Raw genomic sequence first — 26,360 nt, forward strand, 5'->3', positions numbered from 1 at the left:
ACTCTCGCTATTTACTTATTGTTATTTTGTTTTGGTTTGTTTAGAAAGAAAAGAGTCTCTTGGAGAAGAAGGAAGAAGGTTTGGCTGAAGCACGAGCCGCTATATACAAAGCATCCCGGACACGGAATTATACATCAGATAAAGAAGAGTCCTTCATTCCCAGGGGAAACATATACAGGAATGCTTATGCGTTTCATCAGTTTAGTACTTTCAACCTTTCATCTTCAATCGTTTTACAATTAAAATCAAAAATCAAAAATCAAAAATCAAAAATCAAAAATCAAAAATCAAAAATCAAAAATCAAAAATTTAAAATTAAAAATCTAGCTGTCTAATTATAATTAGATTCAGAACCTGGCCAGCATTGGTCACAATTGGGTGTGATGACCTTACTCGATCTACCGCCGGCGCCATTATGAACTTGATTTGATTACTTATCTAGCCAGCTAGTAACAGTCCTGAACTCCTAATAATTTGGCTGTTATATATGAAACATCAATTTGGTATATAAATTTGAAATTTCTACCGATACTCATTATTCAGCTATATTTGTCCTCAGGAGTCATATCGAGATGATAAAGAGGTTTAAGGTGTGGAGTTACAAGGAAGGACAACTTCCCTTGACCCATGTCGGGCCAATGGATTGCATATACTCCATCGAAGGTCATTTTATCGACGAAATGGGAAATGGGAAAAGCCCCTTCATGGCTCAACATCATGATGAGGCTCATGTATATTTTCTTCCTGTGAGTGTGGCCAACATTGTGAAGTACATCTACATGCCGGTCACCGACTGGCATCGTGCTCGGATGGTACGGGTGGTCAAAGATTACGTCAATCTTATAGCAGACAGGTACCCACATTGGAATAGAAGCAAAGGAGCCGACCACTTTATGCTCTCTTGTCATGATTGGGTGAGTACATAAGTCGATTTCTTTCATAGGTATTGAGTGGCATGGATGTCCACAAATAATGAGGGACATATATTAATCTGTATATACTTTTGTGCTTGATGATTGAAATCATTTATTTTTAGGTAATACATATAATTTATTTTTAGGTAATACATACTTGCCAAATCTTAATTGGTTTGAAAATCGTTTGGCCATTCAATTACCACAATCACTATCTCTGATTCATTATCATATGTGCATTTTTCGTATATTGATGATGTGCTCTCTAGTTCCATCTCGGATATTTCTAACAGAAATGTATTTTCAGGCACCAGGAGTTACTAAAGATGATCCTGAGCTCTATGCGAACTTGATGAGGGTACTATGCAATGCCAACACCTCTGAAGGATTCAAACCCATCAGAGATGTTTCTGTACCAGAATACAACATTTTAGACAAACTGAAGCTCAACTCTTTCTCTCTTGGCCAACCACCTGATAAGCGCTCAATACTCGGCTTTTTCGCTGGTGGTCGAGCTCATGGAGACATAAGACCATTGCTATTCGAACACTGGGAAAATAAAGACGCTGAAATTTTAGTGTACGAGAAGGTTCCAAAGGAGCTCAACTACAATAAGTTGATGGAACAGAGCAAGTTTTGCTTTTGCCCTAGTGGTTGGGAAGTGGCAAGTCCTAGGATTATCGAATCACTTCAATCGGGATGTGTTCCAGTGATCATTGCGGACAATTACGAATTGCCCTTTAACGATGTGCTCGATTGGTGCAAGTTTTCGCTTTTCATCCCGTCGAGTAGAATACCAGAAATAAAGACCATCTTGAAGGGAGTTTCCGATAAAAAGTACTTGAAGATGCAGCAGAGGGTGATGAAAGTGAGAAGGCATTTTGAGCTCAACCGACCTGCTAAGCCTTTTGACGTGATTCATATGGTGCTTCACTCGGTTTGGCTCAGAAGGCTTAACGTCAAGTTATAGTCTAATTAGCTAGGCTCTGGTGATTCGTACGTATTATTCATTGTTGTACCGTTTGTTACTTGAATTCTTCCCGGCCGGAGTACAAAAAAATGTAGAAGATTATCCAAATTTATGTATAGGAATTAGTTGGAAAGCCTTTGGTGAACAAGAGGAGGCAGATTTGCTGAAATTACAATTTTGTATGATTTTTTTTTTTTTTGAGGGCAATGGAATCAGGTTCTAATGTATTACGACGTCACTGCGTCAAGCTAGATGATTTTAAGAAACCACTCATATTACAGTTTTGTATGATGTTTTTGAATGTGTAAAAGGAAGAAAAAATAATATCAATGTATAAGTACATTGATTTTTAATATATAAATTGTACACTATTGTAGATCGACACATTTTATAAAGTTGTCTATGACTATGCACCATCCATGCATCATTGCATTGAACATTTTTTCTTTTTGGGAATAGATAATGATTTTATTCAAAAACAAAACATTACAGAATCCGGGAATGACTGGTGGTGGACAAGAAATCCCCACTCTCCTCCGTACTAACCAAACCAGTTACGGGTCCGTCACCTAAAATGACATCCATTGCATTGAACATTTGACACTATGGAAAATTAACTTATTAAATTAACTTATTATAGTAGTGTACTATAAAACCCTTAAACTGCACTATCATATAATCATTAAAATCTATATCCAATGAACATGTAAAGAGTCAAGTTCTAGCTTGAAAGTATGTATTTGTGATAATCTAATTTTTTTTAGCAAAAACTTATTTTGTATTTAAATAATGATGATTGAATATTAAGTTAATTTTATTACGTGTTTTAAATGACAAATTATAGAAGAAGAAAAAGAGAAAATAGCTATAGTTCTATACAACTGTGCTAGATTGAAGATGTAAACTATAATGAAATGACAAGAATACACGAACACTCGTTGGACCAATGACAGTACAAGAGAAATTAGCCACTTATATATGAGGATGCATGATATAGAAGTAATTAAAATGGTCGACCTAAGTTACCTAAAGGCTTCTCAATTTCTCATATTAGCATACATTGAAGGTGATTGTACAATCATTATCAATTACTGTGCTCGAAATTGACAACATTTCTCAAAGTATCAACACAATCATTCAAGTTATTTACATGCTCACTTCTTTTTGAGGACGTCGTTTTTAACATGTTCTGTGAGAAGTCAATTTCACTGTCAATGCCTAGTTAACTCAACCTCCATCATCTCAATAAAAAAAAAAAAAAAAAAAAGAGGAAGTCCAATAAGTTGGACCCCAGCCCACATAAACACGAGGCCCAAGACCAGTAAAACAGGAGTTCCTAGCCCACATAAACAAGAGGTCCGACCCGGTTGATATGCCCTAAACCGCTAAACCCAGAGTCTCCTCCGTGCTGATTGACCCGCCCGCTGGTTTGGCAAGTGGGCAAAGCAAAGCAAAACCAACCAGACCCTTCTCTCAGACTCTCTCTCTCTCTCTAACCAAAACCAGAACCAGAACCAGAAGAAGAGTGAAGAGCCGAGACCACCGCCGATGGCCGACGAAGCTATCATGGACCTTCCCTTACCGGAACGCGCCCCCATTCCCTCCGGTGATCACTCCGTCTGGGCCGACGTGTCGCCGCTCCTCGACGCCGCGTGTAAAGGTCGGTTCTGGTTTCTCTCGTTGCCCTAAGCTTAATTTTCAGATGATTCTTTCTCTCTGCTTTACTCTGTTTTGGTTTCGGAGACGAATCCCGAGCTTGTTTGTGTAGCTTTGAACTTTGAAATTCTGAGCTGCAAATGTGAATCAACACTGAAACAAGTAGCTTACTGGCGTATTTGAAAATTGAAATGCATGGATTTGGTGTGGTTTTGAATCGTCAAGTGTTTCGATGAGTGAAGATTGTGTTGAAGTAAACGTGGAATGTGTAAATCCTCATTGCTTCATTTGATTATTGCTCGGATTGGTAGAAATGAGAATTTCGGAACATGGGTGTGAAATATAGAACAGAAATCTTTGCTTCCTGTGTAATAATCCGATATCGGAAACACTATATAAGGAGTTTTTTGAGTTTTAAAACTTATTTGATAGGATTTCTTGTGGTTCTGAATCATCAAGTGTTTGGATGACTAAAGCTTGAGTTGAAGTAAATGTGGAATGTGTAAATCCTCGTTGCTTCATTTGATTGCTGGGATCGGTAGGAAATGAGAATTTTGAAACATGACTCTGCAATGTAGAACTGAGATCTTTGCTTTCTATGTAATAAAATGATATCAGAAACACTATATAAGAAGTTGTTTGGATTTTAGAACTTAATTGCAATTCTAGGCTATAAGTCCGTGCTCATTCTCATTTGTCTCTCTTATTGATGACCTTTGGTGACAGATCTTCAAGATGGCATGCTCATTCATGGAGATAATTTCAATCTTTTTGCTGCCATGTCTGCTTTAGAGGTAACACATTGTCTGCATTTCGCAACATTGCTTCATCTTAAATTAAATAATTTATTCAGAATTCGATCATATAAATGTGTCTTTTTCAATCTCCTCCCTGCCATTAATGCTCTGACATGAGTCATACTTCTTAATTTCTTCTCGTTTTACTTGTTAGATAATGGACCCAAAGATGGATTCCGGTATCGTTTGTAAATACTACTCTGTTGACGAAGCAATTGAGGATGGTGCTGCTCCAGTTCCTATTAGCTCTGATAGAACGGTGGATGTTCAGTGCACTATTGATATTATGGACCATCTTCTAGCGTGTGAGGTATGGCATTACTTCTCTGATGGCATCCAAAATACTGCCTTTCATATTATTATCATGCACTGAGTTTATTTATTTATTTATTTTTTGTACAAATAAAATATGAAAGATACAGAGTAGAACCCACTTGAATAAAAGGCAACAATTTTGATATTAATCAAAGCTAAATAGAAACGTTAATTCCTGGGTTTTTATCACTCCCGCATGAAATTCCTTTGTGGGAATCTTTCTGCAGTAAAAATCTGCTATGAAATTTATTTTTACCTTTTCTCGTAGAATCTTAAATTTTTGTTTGTCTCCCATCATTTAATTAAAATTCTACGTGTGTCTGAAATCAGCAAAGTAGATCATGTTATAAGTTGTTTGTGTCTGTACTACAGTCTATCCTGTTGCCTTTGTTCTTATATCTAATCATTTAAATGGCAGGCGACATGGCACAAGGGTCATTCACTGGCTCAAACTGTCTTCTCTTGCATCTATCTTCTCCGGCCTGATAGGACATCTTCACATGCATTACTACATTCTTATTGCAAAGTCGTACGAGCAACCTGCAAGACGGTCATTTCAGTTGTCTCAGATGCACGCACTCATGAAGTAAAGTACTCCAACAGCTCTTTTCTCCTATACCATTCCAGTGTTTCCATTGATTTGAAGTTGTTTAACTCTTGTTTTCCTTTGGTGTTGTCTTTTTAGTAAATTTTTATTGCTCCTAGTATTGAATCAGAAACAGATAGAAAAGAAATTAATGTGGACAGTAAATTACTCATGAACGATTGGTATATCCCAGCAACTAATTGGCTGACAATGCACTTTGGTCTACATGCAAAATAGTATTAATTACATTTATACAAAATGTAGTCTCAGTTGTTATTTAGTATCTTGCAGTGAAAGAAAGGTTTGATATCTATTTTAATCAAGCTCCTCTCGTTCACAGGAAGAAGACCTCTTTACAATGTCATATGGTCTGGCTTTGCATGGGGATGGAGATGATAAGTGCTTGTCAATGCTAAATGCTGTTGAAGAAACAGTCAATCGCCAATTACGTGCTTGTAAAGCCCCATCGTCAAAAAGAAGAGTGTTAGAAGGTAGATATCTGTTCACGTTCGTATTGATGCTATATTTTTATGTCAAGAAAACAAATATACTTCATGTTAATGTTCATACTGCTATTTGTATTCCTTGTTAGGTCTCTTTTTGTTTATTGTGTAATGATTGCCTCTGTTTGTTTCCTACCGTATACTTTTATATCCCCAGTGTGACTTATTTTGTGTATTCCATAGCTGTTGCCGCCTTTTCAGACTGCGTGTAAGTTTAGACATTTTACAAAATTATGCTTGGTTCATATACTAGCTATTTTTTTGCAGACTTTGTGCCACTGCAAAATAATCTTGAATTGGAGGAAGCCTACTGCAAAGCTTTGTTATGCCGCTTACGTTTTCGTAAGGTCTTACCCTGTGTTTTTATTTTATTTTATACGCATCTGCATCATCTGTAAACATGTATGCATGCACTTAAAGATATATACACCCCATCTTGTTGAAGCTAAATAGAACTGGCGTTTTTTTTTTTTTTTCAGCATTTTTATCATGTTCTTACTTGCATGAGACGTCCTCAAGGGAGAGGTTTGGAGTTGGCAAGAAAGCATATAGCCTCCTGCATATCAGAATTACAGTGCATGCTTAACTCATCGGAGTTCCTTAGATCTAGGTCTCCTGGAACTCATGAAGGAAGTATAGAAGATAAAACTACTGCTTCTGGCTGTCAAGCAATTGGATTTGATGCTAGTTTAAACTGTAGATTATCTGCTCCAACACCACCACGCGCAATAAAAATTCTTAGTTGGAAAAAGGTAAGCATTCTATAATTGCTACTGATAGTTGTAGTAATTTACTTCCATTGTTCTAACTCTTTTCTTTTTTAATATTTGTGATGCCAGGCTATTGAATATTTTATGAAACTTCTTCACGATCTGGATGTCATATGTTCCTACCCTTTGGACCCATCTTTAGAAAGTGTTCTGCACTTTGTGGTTGAATTCCAAAAATCTTTGCCTGATTTAGTAGCAAGAGCTCATCTTCAGGTTCGTTATTCAATGTTTCATTTGTTTGTGTTTATTTTATATCCGGTATCTGTTATGATGACTTTAGCAAAGGTTTTGGTAACATAGCTTTTCACACAATTATCTGTACCTTTCTAAAAATACTTTAGCCCCTCTGGTTCTACACCTATTCCATTATCGAAAAGGCAACAACAGTTAGCATTGTGAGAAGCAGTTTTTTTTTTTTTGCTCCAAATTGTATTCTACATAGTTAATCACTACAATTCTGTTAGTTTTCTTAATTGTTGACCATGAAAACTGTTGAGCAGCGTCTGCTTGTTGAAGATGGGAAACTCTATGGCCGGGATCCTCTCTTTGGTGTTATTACCAGAGCTGCAGCTGTACCTGATTCTATAAGGAACCATGATATGCAGAAACATGAATCAATTGTTTACCTGGGACAGGTGAAGCCAATTATTACGTTTGGAACGTCATATACATCTTTCTGTTTCTGTATTTTTCTTTGGGGTCTTCGTCTAATGTTTGAATCATTACGTATTGCAGTTGGTAATCAACTTGCTAAAAATTTTATGTACGAATAGTGCATGGCAAAGGCGTAAGCTTGGAAAGATTTTACAAGATTGGCGTGTTGTCTACATACAGGTATGTCACATATTTTAAAAGAAAGAGATTCTATATGTTTTTTCTACTTTCTTGAGGCGCAAATGAACCCAGTATCTGAAGTGAACACACCATAAAGCACGTAACTCCAATGAGATCAAGGAATACGTTACCTTGTACATGCATTGTGTTTAATAAGTGAAATGGAATAATGGATTTTATTAATAAGTATATAAACAGATTTAAATAGCATGCTATTTTCTTTTACCATCTGTCTATAATGGTCGTGCTCACTAGGAGGCCGATCACTAACACCAACTATCTCTACTTATAGGGTCTATTACCTTTGCTGCCTGGACATCACATATTTTAAATTTTGTTAACCTTGACTTGAGTAGTGTACTGGAGATTACAATTTCTACAATAACTGCGTTATCAGTGTTGTTGGTTAGTGTGCTTATATCTTTTATATGTGAACTTATAGCTAGAGATGGCCTTTAGAAAGGAGTCGGGGGAAAGCACAGATTCTTCAAATGATGAGGTATGTTGCTCTCTGAGAGAGTTACTTTAATAATATATCCATCAAAGTTCTTTTTTAATCATTAAATGCAATTGGATTTTGACAGAATGCGTGCATGAATATAGCCCAACACATCCTTGTTTGGGTGGAGGAGCAAACGTACTGGATTGCTTCTCGATTTCTCATTTTAGGTTTTGAATTGGAGCTATATTCACAAAGTGAATATTGCATGGTATATTGGTACATCTATGTTGTCCTGATCAAGATTTTAGAGAAAAAGTCTCTTAAAATGGCCGCGAGCAATGACAGTGGTAATTATGCTAACATTCTGTAACTTAATTCAATTAAGGAAGTTTTCAGATTAATCATCTTTAGTTGTACGTTCAACTTATGCATGAACACCAGTGAATTTGATGATAGCTTAGTGGCTGTCATTCTTCCCTTGTCACTGTTGGAATTCCTCTATTTTTTACTAGAGAGCACATTATTTGAAACATTATTAATCATAAGTATTTTACATTCTGTGCTATTTTGGTAGGATAGGAAAAGAAAAATATATTTAGCCTGTCATTTTAGTGGTCAACATTTGTCTGGATAGATGAATCGAGTGAAGGGCTCTACACAGATGTTATACGGAGCTTATGGCACCATCTGATGCACTATGTACTACTGTTGATCAGGTAAACGAAGGGGAAAGAAGAAGAGGGATTCTGTTAAAGATGTGGCAAGGGATATTCGGATTCCGCCTGCAATCTTGTTTCTTCAATGCCAAATATGTCTTGCAGAGGGACTAGCAACGGTAATTTTGCTTTAGTTTCTTAATTAAGAAATGTCACTTCCACATAACACCAATTAAAATGATACGGGGTTAGGAATTTATTTTAGGAATCTTGGTTTCTTCCTTTGGATCTTATGTGTGGGTAATAAGTTGTGTAGTTATATTGTGAATGGACAGATCTTGTCCATTCCTAGCATAAATGTTTTGCTTCATTGTTGAATTCACAGTTAATGAATCCAATTTTTTCAGATGCTTGCTGCTTTGAGGAATGAACGTATGATGGTACAAAGTCCAAGCCCTTTTAATACTGAGCATGAGGTATATCATTTATGTTTTTCCATATATTAAGTTGTCCGTGTGAACTTGGTAAATTACAGTATTCTTCTCAAATGTAAATATGGAATGCAAAAAAAATACACCTCCATGCTATCTGGGAGCTATTTTATTTTTGACTTTAATAGTCTAGAGAAGTTATTGGTCAATTATATTTTGGACGAATATTGCCATATTTGTTCTTTCTTTCTCACCGGGTTTAACTCTTTTTTATTTTTTTGGCAGAGATTTAGTCAGCACTTTGAGCTTCTACAAAAGGCTTGCATTCCTGATCAAGTCTCGTACCCCTTGTTTAAGGATTCTACTACTCATGCTCGTTTACTGGTGAGTGAATAGTGATAATTTTGCATAGTTTTCCCATGGTCCTCTGGAAGGCTTAATGTTATCTCTTCCTTCTTGCAGAACCTAGTTAGGTATGATCACTTTAAAGATGCTCAGAAGATTGTGAAGGAGGTAAAAAGTAGTTTTTCCAACAACCCAGAAAAATCTGCCGAACTACGAAGACTAGAGCAAGTAGCCGAGCACAATAGCATTGCCTTAAACATAATCTCCCGAGCCGGAGCCCTTGACCCCTCACTGAAGGTATCATTTGAGTTCAACCACCATCCTTATTTAGCAACAGCTGTTGTTAAGAGATCGTGAAATTCATCTTTCAACGATCGTACCAATTTTGAAACACTCATTACCTCCACAGAAATTCAGAGGCAGAGTCTTGTAGTATAGAACTTGTAACACCAATTTTTGAAGCGACTTTTTTCCAGCTATTCATTTCATCAATTGTAATCGCAATGAGTAAAGAATTAACCCCCCACAATTATCTGTGAGCTTTGGTCGCTTTCCCATCTTTCTTATCTCCATTTCTATCCCTGCTTTCTCTATCGACCTGATGTTGATTTTCTAGCTTTTGTATAAAGAAAGAGAAGCATTCCATGGATATACATCTAATCTTGTAAAGATTAGAGAAAGTCCCCCGAAATTTATTCAAAAAGTTCGATTTTGCGTCTCCTGTTTTAGTCAAGGTAATCCTCTACTTTGGACCTCTCTGTTGGCATTTTCCCTTGGTTTCTTCTTCTATGATTGGGTCTCTGGTTCTTCTTAGAACCTCTGAATTTCAACCAGCAGCCATAAAAGACCAGACGACAAAAGTTCGTATCAAACGACTACGGTTCAAATCCATGGATTTGTAGTAGTACAAAATCGTCGTACGTTAGGTCATCTACCGCTACCTTTCTAGTTCAACAAAATCTTGGTACCGAAACACAGTACAATCTCCCAGCCCTTGGAGCCCACTGTAAGCTGGAATCATCGTGGATGGCTATGAATATCCAGGACATGGGTTTTGTTTTCTTTAATTTACATTATTTCTTATTTCGATCTTTTTTTTTTGTCGTTTTATAATTTACAATTATTTTGGAGGTCTTTTTCATAGGTCGGAAATAGGAAGGTGTCATTCATATGGTTTGTTTAAGAAACTAGAATCTGAGCTGGCTAATCAGCTTATTAGCTTGTCCTGCTATATTCTCTGTTCCGTGGCGGTCTGGCGGACAGGAAGAAGATGAATTATAAAAAGGTAACGTATGCTGTCAAAATTACCCAACATATATACCCAATACTTTGGACAAAAAAAGTCAAAATATATATACATGTATTATGTATAGAGAACTGGATTTTTCATTTTTTTAATTATTATTATTATTATAAATAAGCTGTATTAATGAATGAGTTATGTACATGTCCTTAGGATTAGACTCAAAAAACATACCTATATTAAACTCGGAATGTTAAAATACATGCGTAAATTGAGAGTTTGTCATGATTTTTTTATTTTATTTTTTATCCTAGATTAACCTCTTTTGCTATGTTTCAACCAAAGAAGAAGAGTAGTATGCTGAATTATAGCGTGCTTACATTTTCGAAAGAGATGACTTTCAGAACAATTAGCTTGTTGTTTTCATATGGTATAGTGCTAATCACTTGATACGTTTGATCCCATAGTTTATGTGGGTTCCAAATGGCAAATTTTAGTATGTAGCTCTTTAACTTTATACAATTTCAACTCTTTTTTAGCTCCTTACTTTTACTTTTCCTTGTTGGTGGTGATTTGTCAATTATGTATCCCCTGATTGGAAAATGATAAATAAATAAAAATTAGTGCTTGTTCCAATTATTTGGTAGGCTTGTGAGATGGGAATCCAAGATGAAAAATATCAAAAATAAATTAACTAAATACTGAATAGTCCCTATAAAGTAAATGGAATCATGAGCAATAATAATGGCTGGAATTTAATAAAATTAAATTTCATTTGCAGCTGATCTGGATGATGATTGCCATCTTTTAATTGTGCTAAAAGATTGGATCCCTAATCTAATCACCCACCAATTAAAGAAAAATAATGTGTGGAAAACATTAATAATAATAATAATAACAATAATAGTGATAATAATCCAAATTAAGTGAAAGTTAAAAGAAGCTTAGGTGTCTATTTAGTATTGGTACTAGGCTTAGCTGGCCCTATCAGGTTTTCTTGTTTCTAAGCAACTTCTTCTTCTTCTTATTCTTGTTCTTGGACCAGAATTTTATACTCAACTGTACAGAATATTAGAGTAATATTAAAGCGACTTGTTATTGCTGCTTGTTCTAGTTCCAGAAAAGTAGATCCGCTACCGACACTCCTTCATTCCTTGGAAACATCTCCGGTCATAAATTTCATGCCAGTAAAAAGTCACATTCAAGTTTCAACCATCTTTCATTTCATTTCTTGTTAAAACAAAAAAGTGCATTAACAATTATTACAGGGCTGGGCACAGTCCCAAACCGGCACTGGTTTTACAGGGACCGGGAGCGGTAGTCTCACTTCGGGTCGGTCTTGCAGTTGCAGAAAAAAGGGACAGGGCTAAACCCGGACCTGCAATGGTTTTATAGGGATCGGGACCGACAATATTACTTCTGTCCGGGCCTATTTTTCGGGTTTCCTGTTCCAGTCAATGTTTGCAGCACTGCTGCATTTTGCTGCTTGACCTACTTCTGTTTAGAGAGTATAATTATATAAAGAGTAATGTAATCTGAACTAGCAGCAAGGCTGCAATGCTGAAAATAAAACCAATAAACCATTCTGCAATCTACACTAGCACCAAGGCTGCAAATAAAACCATATTCCAAATAACAATCAACACAGAGTTACACAGCAAGAGACCAAGAGTGAGGAAGACCGATTGTCAGCTTGAGAGCCAGAGAGACGGAGTTGCTCAGTCGCAGAGAGCCGCGAGAACAGAGGGAGAGAGCCAGAAAGGCGGAGTCGCAGAGCGGCAGAGAGCTGAGGAACTGAGGAAGATCGATTGGTGTGAGAGCTGAGAGGCAGAGCCGCAGATGTGAGGAAGACCGATTGTGAGGGAGAGAGCCAGAGATTGGCGGAGTCGCAGAGCAGCAGAAAGCTGAGGAAGATCGATTTGGATTTTGGGATTTTAGATTTTAGGTTTACAGTTTACTTACTAATCACATGTGGTCATGTCCATACTAACACAATAGACTTCGAAACTAACCAATAATTGGAAGACACGTATACAAGCTCGGTTTTTTTGGTCCACGCAATCATCACAAGTCAAGAACCGGGACCGGACCGGCACACTAAGTACAGGGACTGAACCAGCCCGAAATCACTTATTTTCAGTCTAAAACCCGACCCGAACCAGCCGGTGAGGATCGGTTCCTTCCGGTCTTTCGAGTATTTATGCCCACCCCTAATTATTAGGACGACTCCAAGGAATCTTCATCATTATCGGTAATAATAATTCAGTAAGCGATTTAAAATGAGAATAATTTCAATCTACAAGTTATTAATAAACGAATAACTCGATAATGATACTATTATTAAAGATATATATAAGTCTGGATAGACAAAGAAGAAATTTCTCCCTTTTTATGTGCTTATATAAGCTACATTCATTATTATTTATTTTTTGTGCATGGACTACATTCATTTCTTTAAGAACCTGAATCGCCATGTAACTAATGACATAGTTTACCCCTTATAGTTTTCTCTCTTCCTCGAGAGAAACCCTAAAAACCCAAAGATCGATTTCTTTTCCGTTTGAATATTTGATCTCGTCTGGCGGCGCTCGATTAGCTTCCGGCCTCACTGACGTCTTGGGGTCTTGTTGTCGGGCGGGTATTCAATCCAATATGGTTCGACGGTATTCCATGGGTGGTTGCACTCGAAGTAGTCGCAGAAAGCTTCGGCTTATGTTTTTTGGCCGCATCTCGACTAACGATGTGGTTGTGCTGATCAAGATCGACGACATGGGTTCTACATCGATGGTGGGCAGAAAGTGAGGCGGTGGACAGGCATGCTTCAGGTTGGAGTGTGCAGTGGGGTAGTTTGGGTCGAAGGGGTAGGAGATCGGGGCGTCACGGGTTGGGCGGAGTCGCTGGGCTTGTGGAGTACGACATATCATCAGGGGAGGATGGGCTGAGACCAGGCTGGCTTAATGGGCTCTGGAGTTGGACTACTCCTTTGGATGCTCTTGGGCTAGGGTTGTTGCCCTTGGCCTTTACTATGTTTTAGCTTTGTCTTTTACAATAATTTCCTTGTATTTTGGAACCTAAGCACTGATGTGCACCCAATGTCTCTCTAGCGCCTCTGGAGTAGTACTGAAAGAGGATTTCCGCTACTTCTACATATTTGAATGTAAAATGAGTAGGTCTATTTCTATGTACCACTTGTGGATACTACCACTATCTTCTTGTCTGTTTATGTCCTTAAATGACATCGGAATGATATGTAACGACCTATTCTGGCTTGCGATGAATATACTTTTTCAAATTCCTTGATTCAAAAAAAAAAAAATGTAACTAATGACATTGACATATAATTTGAGATAGGACCATAAATATTCATAATGAGAGTGATCGAACAATCTAATAAGCAAATAATTGGTCACTAACACAAATTATGATTCAGCTATTATCAAACTCACCCCGATCAGCACATATTTGTAGATAAGAAGAAATCAGTTGAGATTAGATTTTAATTTGAAAAACGACTACCTAATTCAAATTCATTAATCAATCATGATTGGCTGATTATGTAATTATTTGAAAGAATCTAAAAGCAATATTTTTTTCTTTATTTTTTGATGACAAAAGCAATATTTTCTTGTTAAAACCTCCTAGAGTAAATGGTAAGCAATCGTTGGGAAGATCTGAAGGCCGTGATTTAAAAAAATAAAAAATAAAAAAAAATCCCGCATCATCGCATTAATTTAAGTAATTAATTAAATTGACCCGCATGCATCTAAAACGTGGCGTAATTCAGAGCGCGCAGTAAAAGCGTCTCATAACAAGCGCATGGCACAGTATCCTTTCCCAAATCTTACCAAAAAGGAAAGCCGTATTCTCTCTCTCTCTCTCTGTGACAGATAGGAAACTTCAGTTAAAAAAAAACTTAAATTCAATAAATTTTTACAAAAAATTTGTTTAAATTAAAAGTAATAGTCGTAGACGCCGACGGGCCAACCATACCGAACTCATTTTTCTGGTCATCTCTCCACCTCTCTCTTTCTCTCTAAAACTCAGACCACTTTCTCTCTCTAGAATTCCCCCCCTCTCTCTCTCCGGCAACCGGCGTTTCAGGTCAGTCAAAGCTCTCCGATCTCTCCCTCTCTCTCTGCTATTTTCCGTTACGGCGCTGAGCTGCTTCAGCTACTAAACGGCGTGAATTTACATAAGCTTAAGATCTTTAAACGTCACCGTTTTAGCTGCTTGTTCTTTGTTCGCTTCAATCTCTTCTTCAATCTGCGAATTCAAGCTTTTCGGTTATGCAATTTGGTTTCGTTTTGATTCTGTACAGTGAAAGCTGATTCTCACGTTCTGGTTTTGGTTTTGGTAAAGTTGAGCTCTGTGTTTTGAGCTTTGTTACAGTAGAGGAGTGGTTTGGATTGTAATCCAAGTCGGTTTTGTGTACTGGTTTGAAGTCTTTGGTGTAGTCGGTGAATTCCTTATGAACTTGTTGGATCTGGATTTTCCGATTTTGTATGGAGTTTTGTTTAAGTCTGTGTTTAGTGATGTCATGAATTTTGTTGTCGAGAGGTTTTGATTTGGATTATATGGAGGTTTTGTGAAGCCAGGCTGAGTTTGTTTGGGTTTGGATTTTGTAGGATTTTGATATATATAATATATAAGAGGAGGGAAAGATAATGGCAGGAGGGGGTGGCACGCAGAAGAGCATAAGAAAAGTACTTGGATCCCTCAAGGACACCACCACAGTTTCATTGGCGAAAGTCAATAGCGATTACAAGGTATTAAGAATTACTCTGCTGTTATTTGGATGGCTGTTTTGATTGTCATGGATCGGATTTTCATAATTGAGCTTCGGATCTTGCAGGAACTGGACATTGCGATAGTCAAGGCAACGAATCATGTTGAGCGTCCAGCCAAGGAAAAATACATCAGAGGTAGATTGTCTATTAAGATGTCTGCATATTGTAGAGCTCGTGATCTGCGACTAGAAGAAAGAGTTGGTGAATCTGAACTGATGTAGAGTCTATCTCTTTTTTTTTTTTTTGTAGCTATATTCTCTGCTGTTTCTGCAACAAGACCTCGGGCTGATGTTGCATATTGCATCCATGGTCTTGCTAGGAGGTTAGCGAAGACACATAATTGGGCGGTAAGTGCATTTTGTACTTAATCTTCATCTTGATCGTTATTCTTACCCAAACTTAGTAAGTGTAAAGAAAACAAAAATAGAAGAAGACACTCTAGATTTGATTTTCAAGGTTCGCTGTCCATGGTGGGGTAATATTCACTGTATATGATGAGCATTCACTGGCTCAAATGCTCATCAATCAGAGTTTGTGTGATCAGTTCCTCTGTTATACCATCTTATAATATGCTTGTTTTCGTTGAAATTCGACTGATTGATTATTGGTTGGTGTTTAGGTTGCATTGAAAACTCTAATTGTTATTCATCGTGCTTTGAGGGAAGTGGACCCCACCTTTCACGAAGAACTCATGAATTATGGTAGAAGTAGAAACCATATGCTTAACTTGTCTCATTTCAAAGACGATTCCAGTCCAAATGGTACCTCCCCATCCCTCTGACTCACTTCTTATTGTACAACTTCTCTATTCAAAGGTTGACCATTTCACTTTGCAGCATGGGATTATTCAACCTGGATCCGTACCTATGCCTTGTTTTTGGAGGAGAGATTGGAGTGTTTTCGTGTGTTGAAATATGATGTTGAGATGGATCGCCCAGTAAGAAACTTGCTTCTCCCCATATCTTCTTTCTTTTAGCTTCTAACTTGATTACCATTTATAACTTTTGTTCTAGGGAAGCTGTAATGAGCACTTTTGATCTCAATATGCTATTTTGCCATTCCAAAACTGTTTAAATTATCTGAATTTTGTTGACCACTTTTCTGCCATTAAGCTTTATTGTTACTTTTTTATGCACTGCAAGTATGAGTTCCAGATTTTCTTATCTGAAAGACATTGTGAAAAGCGACATACTGTTTCTCTGTTTGGCACTCTTTCTATCTCCTGAAATAGCCTGTCATTCTTGTTAATAAATTGTTTTGCTAATTCATACCTAAACACTGCGGTGCAGAGGACCAAGGATTTGGACACTGCTGAATTGCTTGAGCATTTGCCTGCTCTGCAACAGCTTCTTTTTCGTGTTCTTGGTTGCCAGGTAATTCTTTCATTCCACCTCTCAAAATGAATGGCTTCATGTCATGGTGCTGTGTGCCTATTGCCACAGTATATCAGCTTGTCAAGTAATAGGAAAAAACTGGAATAAACTTTACTTATTTTTATTCATGTGAATAATTTTTTTTTTTTTTTTCCTACAGCCACAAGGGGCAGCAGTTCATAATTTTGTGGTCCAATTAGCACTTTCAATGGTAGGTGAAGCTTGCAATTAATGAGCATTTCCACAGTTCTTGCATATCAACTATTCAACTTTTTGCTTTTCTTCTAATTGTCTTCTATCAATGCAATTAGGTTGCTTCAGAGAGCATCAAGATTTATCAAGCTATTAGTGACGGAACAGTCAATTTGGTTGACAAGGTAAGATATGACCCTTGCATCTTTGACTAGAACTTTAGAAGCTTGCACTATAAGCTAATTTTATATCAATCATAACTATGACAGTTCTTTGAGATGCAACGCCATGATGCTATGAAGGCTCTGGATATATATCGGAGGGCAGGACAGCAGGTAATTTCCATGGGAATAGCTGTTCTAATCAGTGGAGTTAGATAATGTTTTGGCACTCACATTCCATATGAATTTTTCCAGGCAGAGAGACTGTCAGAGTTCTATGAAGTATGTAAGAGTCTTGATATTGGGCGAGGAGAAAAGTTTATTAAGATTGAGCAGGTTGACTTTTTTACTTGCAATGCCTTTGACAACATATTGCATTCCTTGCAACTATACATGTTGAAATAATAATTTGTTTATAATGTAGCCCCCTGCATCATTTTTACAAGCCATGGAAGAGTATGTCAGAGAAGCTCCCCGTGTCTCAATTGTTCGCAAGGAGGTATGAAAATACTCTTCCTGTAAGTTTGGTTATTTTGGGAGAAAACAAGCCAATGTCGTTCCCAATCAGAAAATAGTGGATCAATTTGAGTCAATCATAAATGAGATAAATCCGATCTTTGCTTTTTGACACTAGTGCAGCACTTGTAAAGACTATGCAATGCAATCACATGAATGAGCACACGTATGACATATATAAACTTTAGTGAATATCTACCAGTTGATAACAAATCACAGTGTATTGGTTAATGGAGTTATGGATTTTGATTTTATGTTTAATACTGGATTATCTTGTACCTTTTATATTGCCCCTCAATGAATTTTAAGGTGATATGTTATATGAAATGTTCTGGTATTATAGTCTTGATATTTGATTTTATACATCTTGTTTTCATTGTCTTTGTATTCCATTTTGCTTTGTAGTTACTGTTTCTCTTTATCGATACAGTTTGTGACAATTCCTTCAACTTCAATCTTTACTTTGACAGGTGATTGACAATAAAATTTCTGCCCCCAAGGAAATCTTGGCCATAGAGGACAAAAAGACCCAAGAGGATGAGGCACGTCCACCTTCCCCACCTCCACCTGAACCAGTAAAAGTGGTAGCACCTGTAGTTGAACCACCTGATTTGCTGGTAGTTCTCAAAATAATCCTTTTTTTTTTTTTTGCTATTCTTTCTTGAATTAGTCTTCAAAATTATAAGTTTTTGAAGTTTAAATTGGTTGGCTTTCTTTTGTTGCTAGGGTTTGAACGATCCTGTTCCAGATACTGCAGCATTAGATGAGAAGAATGCCATGGCTTTAGCTATTGTTCCAGTTTGTAAGTGTTCCATCTCTGTCTGCGTGATATATAATAAATAATTTCTTGTAAATCATTAAAGAAATATGCATGAAGCTTCTTGTCTTTGTATTTGATAAAAGACCTCTGTATGTCTCTAAAAGTAACTAAATTTGCTTTTGTGGTTCTTGCAGCTGATCAACCTGCGGCTCAACCTCAAGCAAATGGAACAGGTTGGGAATTGGCACTTGTTACAGCCCCAAGCTCAAATGAGAGTGCTACAGCTGCTAGCAAACTGGTATACTTCCCTTACTAAGTTCCCCTGTATCCTAATGTTTACTTTTTATTGCAATTAATAGTCGGTTTCCTTTATATTACACATGATTTTGCTTCTGTTTTTTTTTTTTTTTTCATTCTTTGTTTCTTTTTATCTCTCTGTTGACCAAGAACACTATTAACATCTTTTGTCTATTGAGTGAAGGCGGGAGGGTTGGACTTGCTTACACTAGACAGCCTATACGATGATGCAATTAGAAGAAACAATCAAAATGTAAGCTACAACCCATGGGAGCAGGCTCCCATGAATGGTGGCATGATGCAACAACCAATTCATGATCCCTTTTATGCATCCAACACAGTGGCCGCACCACCCTCTGTACAGATGGCCGCAATGGCCAACCAGCAGCAACAGGCCTTCATGTATCAACAACAGCAGATGATGATGATGGGCCAACAACAACCGCAATCTTTGAATCCTTTTGGGAATCCTCATGGAGCACCTGCCCACCCCTATGGAGCAGGTATGCCTGTCCAAGCATACAATCCATACACGGGCCTTTTGTAGATGGGTATGTCCAAGGAAACACACACTTATCCATATACGGGAAAGAAAGGAACATGAGAAAAGTCGGTTTTAGAGGTTAAAGTATCACAAACTCAGAGAGGCAAACCAGACATGTACCATATGTTTCTTATGTGCAGTTGTTAGCTAGGATTAAAATTCTTTGTTAATAAGTAGTCGGAGGGAGGACTTTGAGCTATCTACATTTGATGTTGTTCAGACAACAGGAAAATTCTTTTATCCTGCTTCGTCGTTGTTGAGGATCAAGCAGGAATTCTTCTCTATTTTTCTTTCTTTCTTTTTCCTCCCTCTCCTTTGGTCCTTTTAAGGATCGGTCCTTTTTAAGGTTCTATATAAATGATAGAAATGATTTGTAATTCGTGATTGTTGATAATAAACAGTTGTGTAAAATGAGAAGACACTAAATTTGATTTGTCCACAACTTCTGTTGTCAATTACTTTCCTTTCCCTTCCTGTCGATGGGTCCTCCTTAGCATAGGCCTTGGCTTTTGCATGTTTCAAAATCAGGTTTGATTTGTGAAGAAAAACGTCAGCCCTGAAATCGTAATCCCTATCCTCCTACTGAGCTTTGTATTTAAGATTGGTATGTTTGTACCTTGTAAACAGAATTCAAGTGATTAAAGTTCTAGGTTATATTTGGAAATGATCCGACTGTTGACACACATCTTTTGACAACGCATGGTCTTTATAACCCCATCGGAATTAATCCTCCGACTCTCTTGAATTGTCGAGTTTTCAACCGGAATGTAAATTGATTCTTCTGAAGAATTCATCATCGGTTGGTAGACATCTATTTGTCATAGCTGATGTAGTGTTAAGTATGATAAAGTACTAATTAGAGCTTAGGATGACATCAATGGCTAAAATGATATCATGTAACATAGAGCATCAATATGTTTGATACACTAGAGAATTTTCCCATTAGGTTTTGACTAATTTTCCTTGTTATAATAGGAATGGACTTGAAAATTGAAAACAAATTTATATTCTTTATTTGATTTTTTTCTTCTACATAATTAGTTTCATAAAACAAATCAAGATTTTTATACTTAACTAGCATGATATCATTAAAATTCTAATCTAAAAATAACCCTAACGGTTGACATGTTTTTACTCGTGCAACACCTTTTATCATAACACAGACACATTTTTCTGAAGAAATCTTCATCATTAGGTAGACATCTATTCGCCATAGCTATTGTAGTTATGTGTCAATTTCACATCATTTTTGGCTCTTGCCTATTGCATTCAAGCAGAGCTGTAGAATTGGTTAGATAAGTTCTTATCATACACACTTAACCAACCCAGTAGCTTCCTCTCAAGTAAAGCAAAGAAACAAAAAAAGAAAGAAAAAAAAATACAAATAGAAGGCCTTTCTTCTTCTTCTTCAATCTTCACATTGAATCATGTCGTTGTTGAGGTGCTCACAATAACAAAGCACGCACCAAAAACACAAAACCAAATCCACCAAACAATGTCTTGGCTCTTCACCTCTCTCCAACCCGACGCGGAAAACGACGCGTCGTTTCTCGGCCAAACCCTCACCCGCCAACTCCGCGGCGTCGCCACCTTCCTCGCTCCGCCGCCCTCCTCCTCCAAGTCCCTTCCCTCCTCCGATTCTCCACCGCCGTCGCCGGCGCTCTTGGGAGTCCGAAACGATCTCGCGGAATTGGGCGGGAGCTTCAAGACCGGCCTCTCGCTTCTCTCCGTCGCCGGAATCTCCAAATTGGCTTCGAACTTGCTCCCGGTTCGGAACGGAGCTCCGGAAGACGGCGGCGGCGGCTGTCCCGTGCCGGGGATTACCGATGAGATTCTCGGCTTCGTCGCTCAGATTTCGAAGCTTCCGGACTGTTGGACCGGCTTTCCTATACCACTGGACCGCCATGGTAAAGTTTCTCATGAACACTTGTACATTGTGTAGTTGAATACTGTATAGTTCATCTTTCAAGTTGATTGCAGTTTCGTTTTGCCTATTTTGTTTGATTTTGTTCTTGAAGTTGTGGATTGTGAGTTTAAAAGCTAGAGTTAATTGCATTTTGAATCTGCTTGCGGTTGCAATATGAACAATTCGAGACGATGAACTTGCTAATTTCGGTTGAAAAAAGAAATTGATATGATTTGTTTGTGCTAGCAGTGCTGTGCTGATTGATTTTGAACTTGTTTGATTGTAGATTTTAGCATGTCCAATGCTCAGAGAGAACATGCCTCCACTGTCGAACAATTGGTTCCGGGGTTTGCTGATCTAAGAGTCAGAGTTTGCTGTTTGATGAGTGAGGAGCAATTTTGGATGATCTATTTCTTGTTGCTGCTTCCAAGACTAAATGCAGATGATTTTGAGCTTCTGTCAACCCCCAAGGCAAGTTTCTTTGTATCCACATTTACATTCACGATAAAAAGCCTTGATTCTGTTTGGTTTCCGGGACGCTGGAGATCAATTTTTATTCGATAATATTGTGTGTATAGGTGCATATTGCCATATTTGAGTTATTTCTGTGAAGGTTCCGTAATAGAAATTCTTACTGCATGTGAGAGCTCAACATTGGGCGTTATATGCATTACCTATCACCATCTGCTCTTGTGAAACCTTGTTGGTTGTTGTTATAGGCGATGGTCTCTCCTTCACTTATCCTTGAGCTGTATTGTGTCTTCTATTCTACATGTTATAGCATCTGTTTAAGGAGATAGGGAAAAGAGCTATCAATGTCTTATTTTGTCACGGAAATCAGAGGCGTATTGATTTCTGTTATATGCGTCTGAATTCAGTCTTAAGACTGATGGAGTGCTTGATTCACTTTTGAGTTTTTATTTTTCTCAATTCCTTGTAGCTTTCAACAGTACTAGTATGTTGAAAGAAAATTTCTTTCTTTGCAGATTGTTGAAGCAAGAAATGTACTTCTGCACAAGCTTCAAAAGAACACGCAGGTATCCACCTCTGAGGAGTCAACTCTTCATTCAACTGAAAAGGACACCCAGGTTGAGAAGACACAAGGGGGAGAATTCTCCTCTGCAGAAAAGAAAGATCTGACAGAGATTGTAAATACAGCTGAAAGGTTAAGAATCGACGATGAAGAGAGCACTGAGCAATGGTCCGAAGCAGCGAGCATTAGTTCTGGTACTTTTGTGGATGACCCAAAAAAACTTGAACATGAAGACGATATCTCATTCAGCGATTTAGAGGATGACGAGAATGACATTTCTACTAGATCGTCAGGCCTAAGGCCAGCAAAGGACGTTAGGGAATGTTCACCCAGTGGATCAAATCATTCAAATGACTGGGTTCGGCTGAATAGAAGTTCTGCGATTGATGGTGGCCATCAAAGGACTGGTACATCGAAAGAGAGAGATTCAGAAGGTGAGGAGTCGAATGACTGGCTCACTGTAGATAAGTTTGATTAGAAAAAACTTGGCAGCTGCTTTGCCAACTAATTGTAAAGTTTCTATTTCTTCATTTTCAATTTTCTTTCGGTGTTGAGTGCCATTCTGTACTTGCCAGAAAAAAAAATGCATACATTACATAAGCTTCTTTGTGAATTAATGATAACGCAATTAAGTATATAATTTTGAGAGATGTATTAACACTGAATACCAGAAATCCACCATTACATGATAGCCAAGAACTGAAAAGCTTCAGTTTACAACACAGACACAGTTACTACAAGTTATAACACAGCTGCTTTTCAATGTAGATAGATAACAGATACAAAAACATTCCCTACATTCTATTGAAACCGAGCAAGAGAGATGCTCAACTCTGGCTTTCTTGTTCGAAGCTGTAAGACTAGTTTCTTTGCCTCTCATACTTCTGGTTCACAGAATAGGGTGGGAAGATTTCTGGAAGTCTAGACAAATTTAGACAGAAACAACAAATTACAACATCATATGATGCAGAGCAACAGAAGTTTATATCAGAAATCTACAACTATAACAACAACAGCAATTACCCATGAAGTGAACATTCAATTATAAATGCAGCTTCCGAATCAGGGGTAAAACTTCTAGGAGGCGGCTGATTTAGGATCTCCAGGTCTAACTGGTAAGCTTTGTTGAATTTTCATCGACCCCTTGCACCTAAGATGAGAAAAGACAAGGGGCAACCATACAGAGTGTTCCTTCTTAGCACTTGTTAAACTTAGCTCACTCACTATCAGAGAGGTATATTTCTTTTGTTCACTGTCAGAGACTTGACATTAGGAAGATCTTTCTCAAGCTGAGCAAAAGTATGTATAACATTAATTCCGCCTAGTGAAACATAAACTTCCACCAGATTCGGAACTTTTATGCATGAGATCTTGATCACATTGCCTTCACAATAAAAGGTTGTAAGATTGGGGGCACCAAGCTCAATACCTCTTAAACCTATGCACTTTCTCACTACCAGTGACTTCAAATGATCGAGTGAAATGCTGAATCTTTCTAATCCAAAACACGATTGCAATGTCAAAGACTGAAGCTTTAAACAAGAACAAAACATGAGCGGATTAGCTTGTCCATCGAAATATACATCACACAACACAAGAGTGGAGAGTGTGCTGAATCGATCCTGAAAATCTACCCTAAGCATGCATGAACGCAAGGAAAGATTCCTTAATCTGGATGCTTTACCCTCTGCAAGGAGATGAGTAGGAAACTGATAATAGCCCATGCGTGGCCAATCCATTCGTTCAGATATGTCATCACATGTAAAGGCTAGGTCAAGATTTTCGACACCCTTTCTGACAGCACAATCAATCCAGTCATTGATATTAAGAGCATACTTATCTTTAAGGCAGCAACGAACCTTGAACGAGGCAATCCTCGAGCCCAAATGGCGGGTTAGGAATCTATCTATTCTTATCACCAAAAAACGCACATTCTTCCTGCAATAGACTCCCCTATTTGGATTGGAGACCCGTCTAGCTGCCCTTTTGGCTGCAAGCATCTTACACCAATCAAATTCGAGATTTGACACGTACGCATACATATTCTTCCACCGGTGAGACAAAACACTCGTGCTTACAGCTTCCCTCAAACTCAAAAACGAGATAATGTGATGAAGGATATCATCCGGCAATGAACTGATGCGATCATTGTCAATGCGGTTGCACTACACAATCACAAATGAAACACAAAAATCATGTTTAGCTTTTAAATTTCAACACACGGCACCTGTCCAAATTAACTCCCCCTATATCTGCATCTAATAACAAAAAATAAACAGAACTTCCCCCGATATGGAAAGTTCCTGTTCTTCCTGAATATAACACCAAAATTAGAAATTTTCATCAAATTCAGATAATAACTAGGAATCTTTATCAGGGTTTAACAAAATTCAGCTTTCTTCTATCAAATTTCTCAAATGAATCTTAGAAACAACCTTAAACCCCCCAATTTCACAGAATCAAAACATCCCCAATTCAACAGAATCAAAAAACACATAACACAAATCATCAAATGACAAATTACCATAGTGGGTAGTGGGTACCTTTCTAGGAGAAGAACCCCCAACTGGGTCAGGGTCACTAATCTGACGCATTCTTTTCATGGTTTTAGTCTCTAAGAGAATGAACAAGGGTTTGGGTTTGGGTTTTTGTTCTACAGAGTAAAACAGTGACTAAGCCCTGGTGACAAAAGCCCTTGAAGAGAATCAAAGGTCGGACGGGTTTTAGCCGATCCCGAAATTCCGTTTTGGTCTGAGAGACAGGGGTTCCACTATTTAAACGTTCATAACTCTGAACAGCTCTAATTTCCTTGCCTTGTTTTCTTATATTTGTTTCCTTGTAATTCTATATTTGTTTCCCATTAATCCTTAATGACATGAATTAGACTACTAAATATGTTTCTCTTTCATTTTTATGAGACTACCATGAACGTTGAGATTAACGATATAGTCAATGACAATCAGATGTAAATCGATTAGAGTTAAAATCAAATACCGACAAATGCCAATGATAATAGAGAAAAATATTTTTAAGTATAGATTTTTGATCATGCGTCAAACAATCAAACAACTAATCTATATGGATAAAAAAAAAAAAAGTATCGTTAGCAAGAATTAAACTTGAACAATCAAAGTTAAGAGCAGAAATAGATGAAAGATATAGATAATAATCGATAAGAGACTACAATGAATTATGTTAAAGTTTTCCCCTACCGATTATCTCTAATTTATGTCGAAGGTAATGATTAGAGTAAGTTCAAGTCTAGTTTGTACCTAAAGGCGGACACTCGGCCTGTAAATCACTTACTAAGATATATGTACGTAGCAGCTAAAATGTCACCTGGATCGCCATCCTCGTTTTTTCACTTCAAAAAATCGTACCCAATGAAAACTATTGCTACAATACCAATCATTTTTCATGTTCTCACTTATAAACCCGTATCATTTCGCTCTTTGGATCTATAATTGCTTTCCATATCACTCATGCCCTTATGGTTAGCGCATCTTGATTGCCTCGGCAACCAGATTGTACCGACCTAGTTTGTCGCCCAAAGTAATCTAAATTTTGTGCCCAAATCCTCATATCGATGTGTTAAACTCACGTACCCCATTATATATTATTTCACATAAATATAAATAGAATATTATTTATCTCATTTTTACAGATTGACTTGGGCCTCTGAAATAATAAATAGTATCTTTTGCCACCAACACAATGGCTTAAGACCTTACTTGGATTCTTGGATGTGTAAATTCTTTTAAGGAGAGCCTTAAAAAGAATTTGCACATTAAAAGAAAAAAAGGAAAAAAAAAAAAGGGATAGAATTATCTGTTCTAGAGAAACTGAATTTGAGAGGAATTTGCTGTGTATTCTCATTGATAATAGGGGCCTCTTTATATAGAGGATTACAATACATAGAATCTCAATCATACAAGGAAAGTAATTCTACATTGATTAGGATTCTAGATCCTTCAAATAAAATCCTATTACCACTAGGTCAAGTAACCTAGAGTTTGGGCTAAACACAAAATAGGTTTTCCTTGAACACTCCCCCTTGTGTTGCCCAAACGCGGTGCTTCTCTCGTTGCCTCGTTAAAAACCTTGCCGAGTAACAAAAACCCAGTGGGACAAAAATAACCTCGGTCGAAGGGGAAAAAGAGCACAACACACCCTTCATGATTCGAGACGAACATGTAGACATCTCCCCCTGATATATGCGCCTCCCCCTGACGACTACGATCATGGGAGTTCAGATAATTTCCGCAAGCCAATTCTTGCCACATGTTTCTCGAACGTGGATTTAGGCAATGACTTAGTAAACAAGTCTGC

General features: G+C 37.6%; 5 protein-coding genes across 5 annotated transcripts; 4 read left to right on the forward strand and 1 right to left on the reverse strand.

The window, feature by feature from the left end:
* Window positions 1-54: 54 nt before the first annotated feature.
* Window positions 55-1,948, forward strand: LOC112185406 (probable glycosyltransferase At5g11130). The gene is made up of 3 exons (XM_024323648.2): window positions 55-199; window positions 560-914; window positions 1,222-1,948. Exons 2-3 carry the CDS (start codon window positions 573-575, stop codon window positions 1,882-1,884), a joined length of 1,005 nt encoding a protein of 334 aa, XP_024179416.1. The 5' UTR covers window positions 55-199; window positions 560-572; the 3' UTR covers window positions 1,885-1,948.
* A 1,357-nt stretch (window positions 1,949-3,305) lies between these two features.
* On the forward strand, window positions 3,306-9,812 carry LOC112190391 (N-alpha-acetyltransferase 35, NatC auxiliary subunit). Its single transcript, XM_024329825.2, has 16 exons — window positions 3,306-3,544; window positions 4,267-4,334; window positions 4,492-4,647; window positions 5,071-5,238; window positions 5,579-5,729; window positions 6,009-6,088; window positions 6,221-6,493; window positions 6,581-6,724; window positions 7,012-7,146; window positions 7,247-7,345; window positions 7,788-7,844; window positions 7,930-8,134; window positions 8,504-8,622; window positions 8,851-8,919; window positions 9,160-9,258; window positions 9,337-9,812. Exons 1-16 carry the CDS (start codon window positions 3,433-3,435, stop codon window positions 9,574-9,576), a joined length of 2,175 nt encoding a protein of 724 aa, XP_024185593.1. The 5' UTR covers window positions 3,306-3,432; the 3' UTR covers window positions 9,577-9,812.
* A 4,597-nt stretch (window positions 9,813-14,409) lies between these two features.
* LOC112190955 (putative clathrin assembly protein At5g35200) lies at window positions 14,410-19,534 on the forward strand. The gene is made up of 16 exons (XM_024330474.2): window positions 14,410-14,563; window positions 15,088-15,228; window positions 15,315-15,384; window positions 15,499-15,596; window positions 15,869-16,010; window positions 16,086-16,186; window positions 16,539-16,622; window positions 16,783-16,833; window positions 16,934-16,999; window positions 17,084-17,149; window positions 17,231-17,311; window positions 17,400-17,474; window positions 17,962-18,108; window positions 18,218-18,293; window positions 18,446-18,549; window positions 18,733-19,534. Exons 2-16 carry the CDS (start codon window positions 15,127-15,129, stop codon window positions 19,093-19,095), a joined length of 1,626 nt encoding a protein of 541 aa, XP_024186242.1. The 5' UTR covers window positions 14,410-14,563; window positions 15,088-15,126; the 3' UTR covers window positions 19,096-19,534.
* Window positions 19,535-20,399: 865 nt separating this feature from the next.
* LOC112190956 lies at window positions 20,400-22,644 on the forward strand. Its single transcript, XM_024330475.2, has 3 exons — window positions 20,400-20,999; window positions 21,285-21,469; window positions 21,985-22,644. The coding sequence occupies exons 1-3, from the start codon at window positions 20,588-20,590 to the stop codon at window positions 22,507-22,509; spliced, it is 1,122 nt and encodes a 373-aa protein (XP_024186243.1). The 5' UTR covers window positions 20,400-20,587; the 3' UTR covers window positions 22,510-22,644.
* Window positions 22,645-22,664: 20 nt separating this feature from the next.
* Window positions 22,665-24,881, reverse strand: LOC112190957 (F-box/LRR-repeat protein At3g58900). The gene is made up of 2 exons (XM_024330477.2): window positions 24,575-24,881; window positions 22,665-24,196 (listed from the first exon to the last, which is right to left on the reverse strand). Exons 1-2 carry the CDS (start codon window positions 24,632-24,634, stop codon window positions 23,258-23,260), a joined length of 999 nt encoding a protein of 332 aa, XP_024186245.1. The 5' UTR covers window positions 24,635-24,881; the 3' UTR covers window positions 22,665-23,257.
* Between the last annotated feature and the right edge of the window lie 1,479 nt (window positions 24,882-26,360).

Source organism: Rosa chinensis, chromosome 2, assembly GCF_002994745.2.
Source record: "Rosa chinensis cultivar Old Blush chromosome 2, RchiOBHm-V2, whole genome shotgun sequence".
Taxonomy (NCBI): domain Eukaryota; kingdom Viridiplantae; phylum Streptophyta; class Magnoliopsida; order Rosales; family Rosaceae; genus Rosa; species Rosa chinensis.

Coding starts and splice junctions, on each gene's coding strand:
- LOC112190391 (XM_024329825.2), top strand. CDS start 3,433: ATGGCCGACGAAGCTATCATGGACCTTCCCTTACCGGAACGCGCCCCC. Junction 6,725..7,011: donor TAGCAAGAGCTCATCTTCAG/GTTCGTTATTCA, acceptor ACTGTTGAGCAG/CGTCTGCTTGTTGAAGATGG. Junction 9,259..9,336: donor CTACTCATGCTCGTTTACTG/GTGAGTGAATAG, acceptor TCCTTCTTGCAG/AACCTAGTTAGGTATGATCA.
- LOC112190957 (XM_024330477.2), bottom strand. CDS start 24,634: ATGAAAAGAATGCGTCAGATTAGTGACCCTGACCCAGTTGGGGGTTCT. Junction 24,197..24,574: donor GGGGTTCTTCTCCTAGAAAG/GTACCCACTACC, acceptor GTGATTGTGTAG/TGCAACCGCATTGACAATGA.
- LOC112185406 (XM_024323648.2), top strand. CDS start 573: ATGATAAAGAGGTTTAAGGTGTGGAGTTACAAGGAAGGACAACTTCCC. Junction 915..1,221: donor TGCTCTCTTGTCATGATTGG/GTGAGTACATAA, acceptor ATGTATTTTCAG/GCACCAGGAGTTACTAAAGA.
- LOC112190955 (XM_024330474.2), top strand. CDS start 15,127: ATGGCAGGAGGGGGTGGCACGCAGAAGAGCATAAGAAAAGTACTTGGA. Junction 17,150..17,230: donor ATCGGAGGGCAGGACAGCAG/GTAATTTCCATG, acceptor GAATTTTTCCAG/GCAGAGAGACTGTCAGAGTT. Junction 17,475..17,961: donor TCTCAATTGTTCGCAAGGAG/GTATGAAAATAC, acceptor TTACTTTGACAG/GTGATTGACAATAAAATTTC.
- LOC112190956 (XM_024330475.2), top strand. CDS start 20,588: ATGTCTTGGCTCTTCACCTCTCTCCAACCCGACGCGGAAAACGACGCG. Junction 21,000..21,284: donor TATACCACTGGACCGCCATG/GTAAAGTTTCTC, acceptor GTTTGATTGTAG/ATTTTAGCATGTCCAATGCT. Junction 21,470..21,984: donor AGCTTCTGTCAACCCCCAAG/GCAAGTTTCTTT, acceptor CTTTCTTTGCAG/ATTGTTGAAGCAAGAAATGT.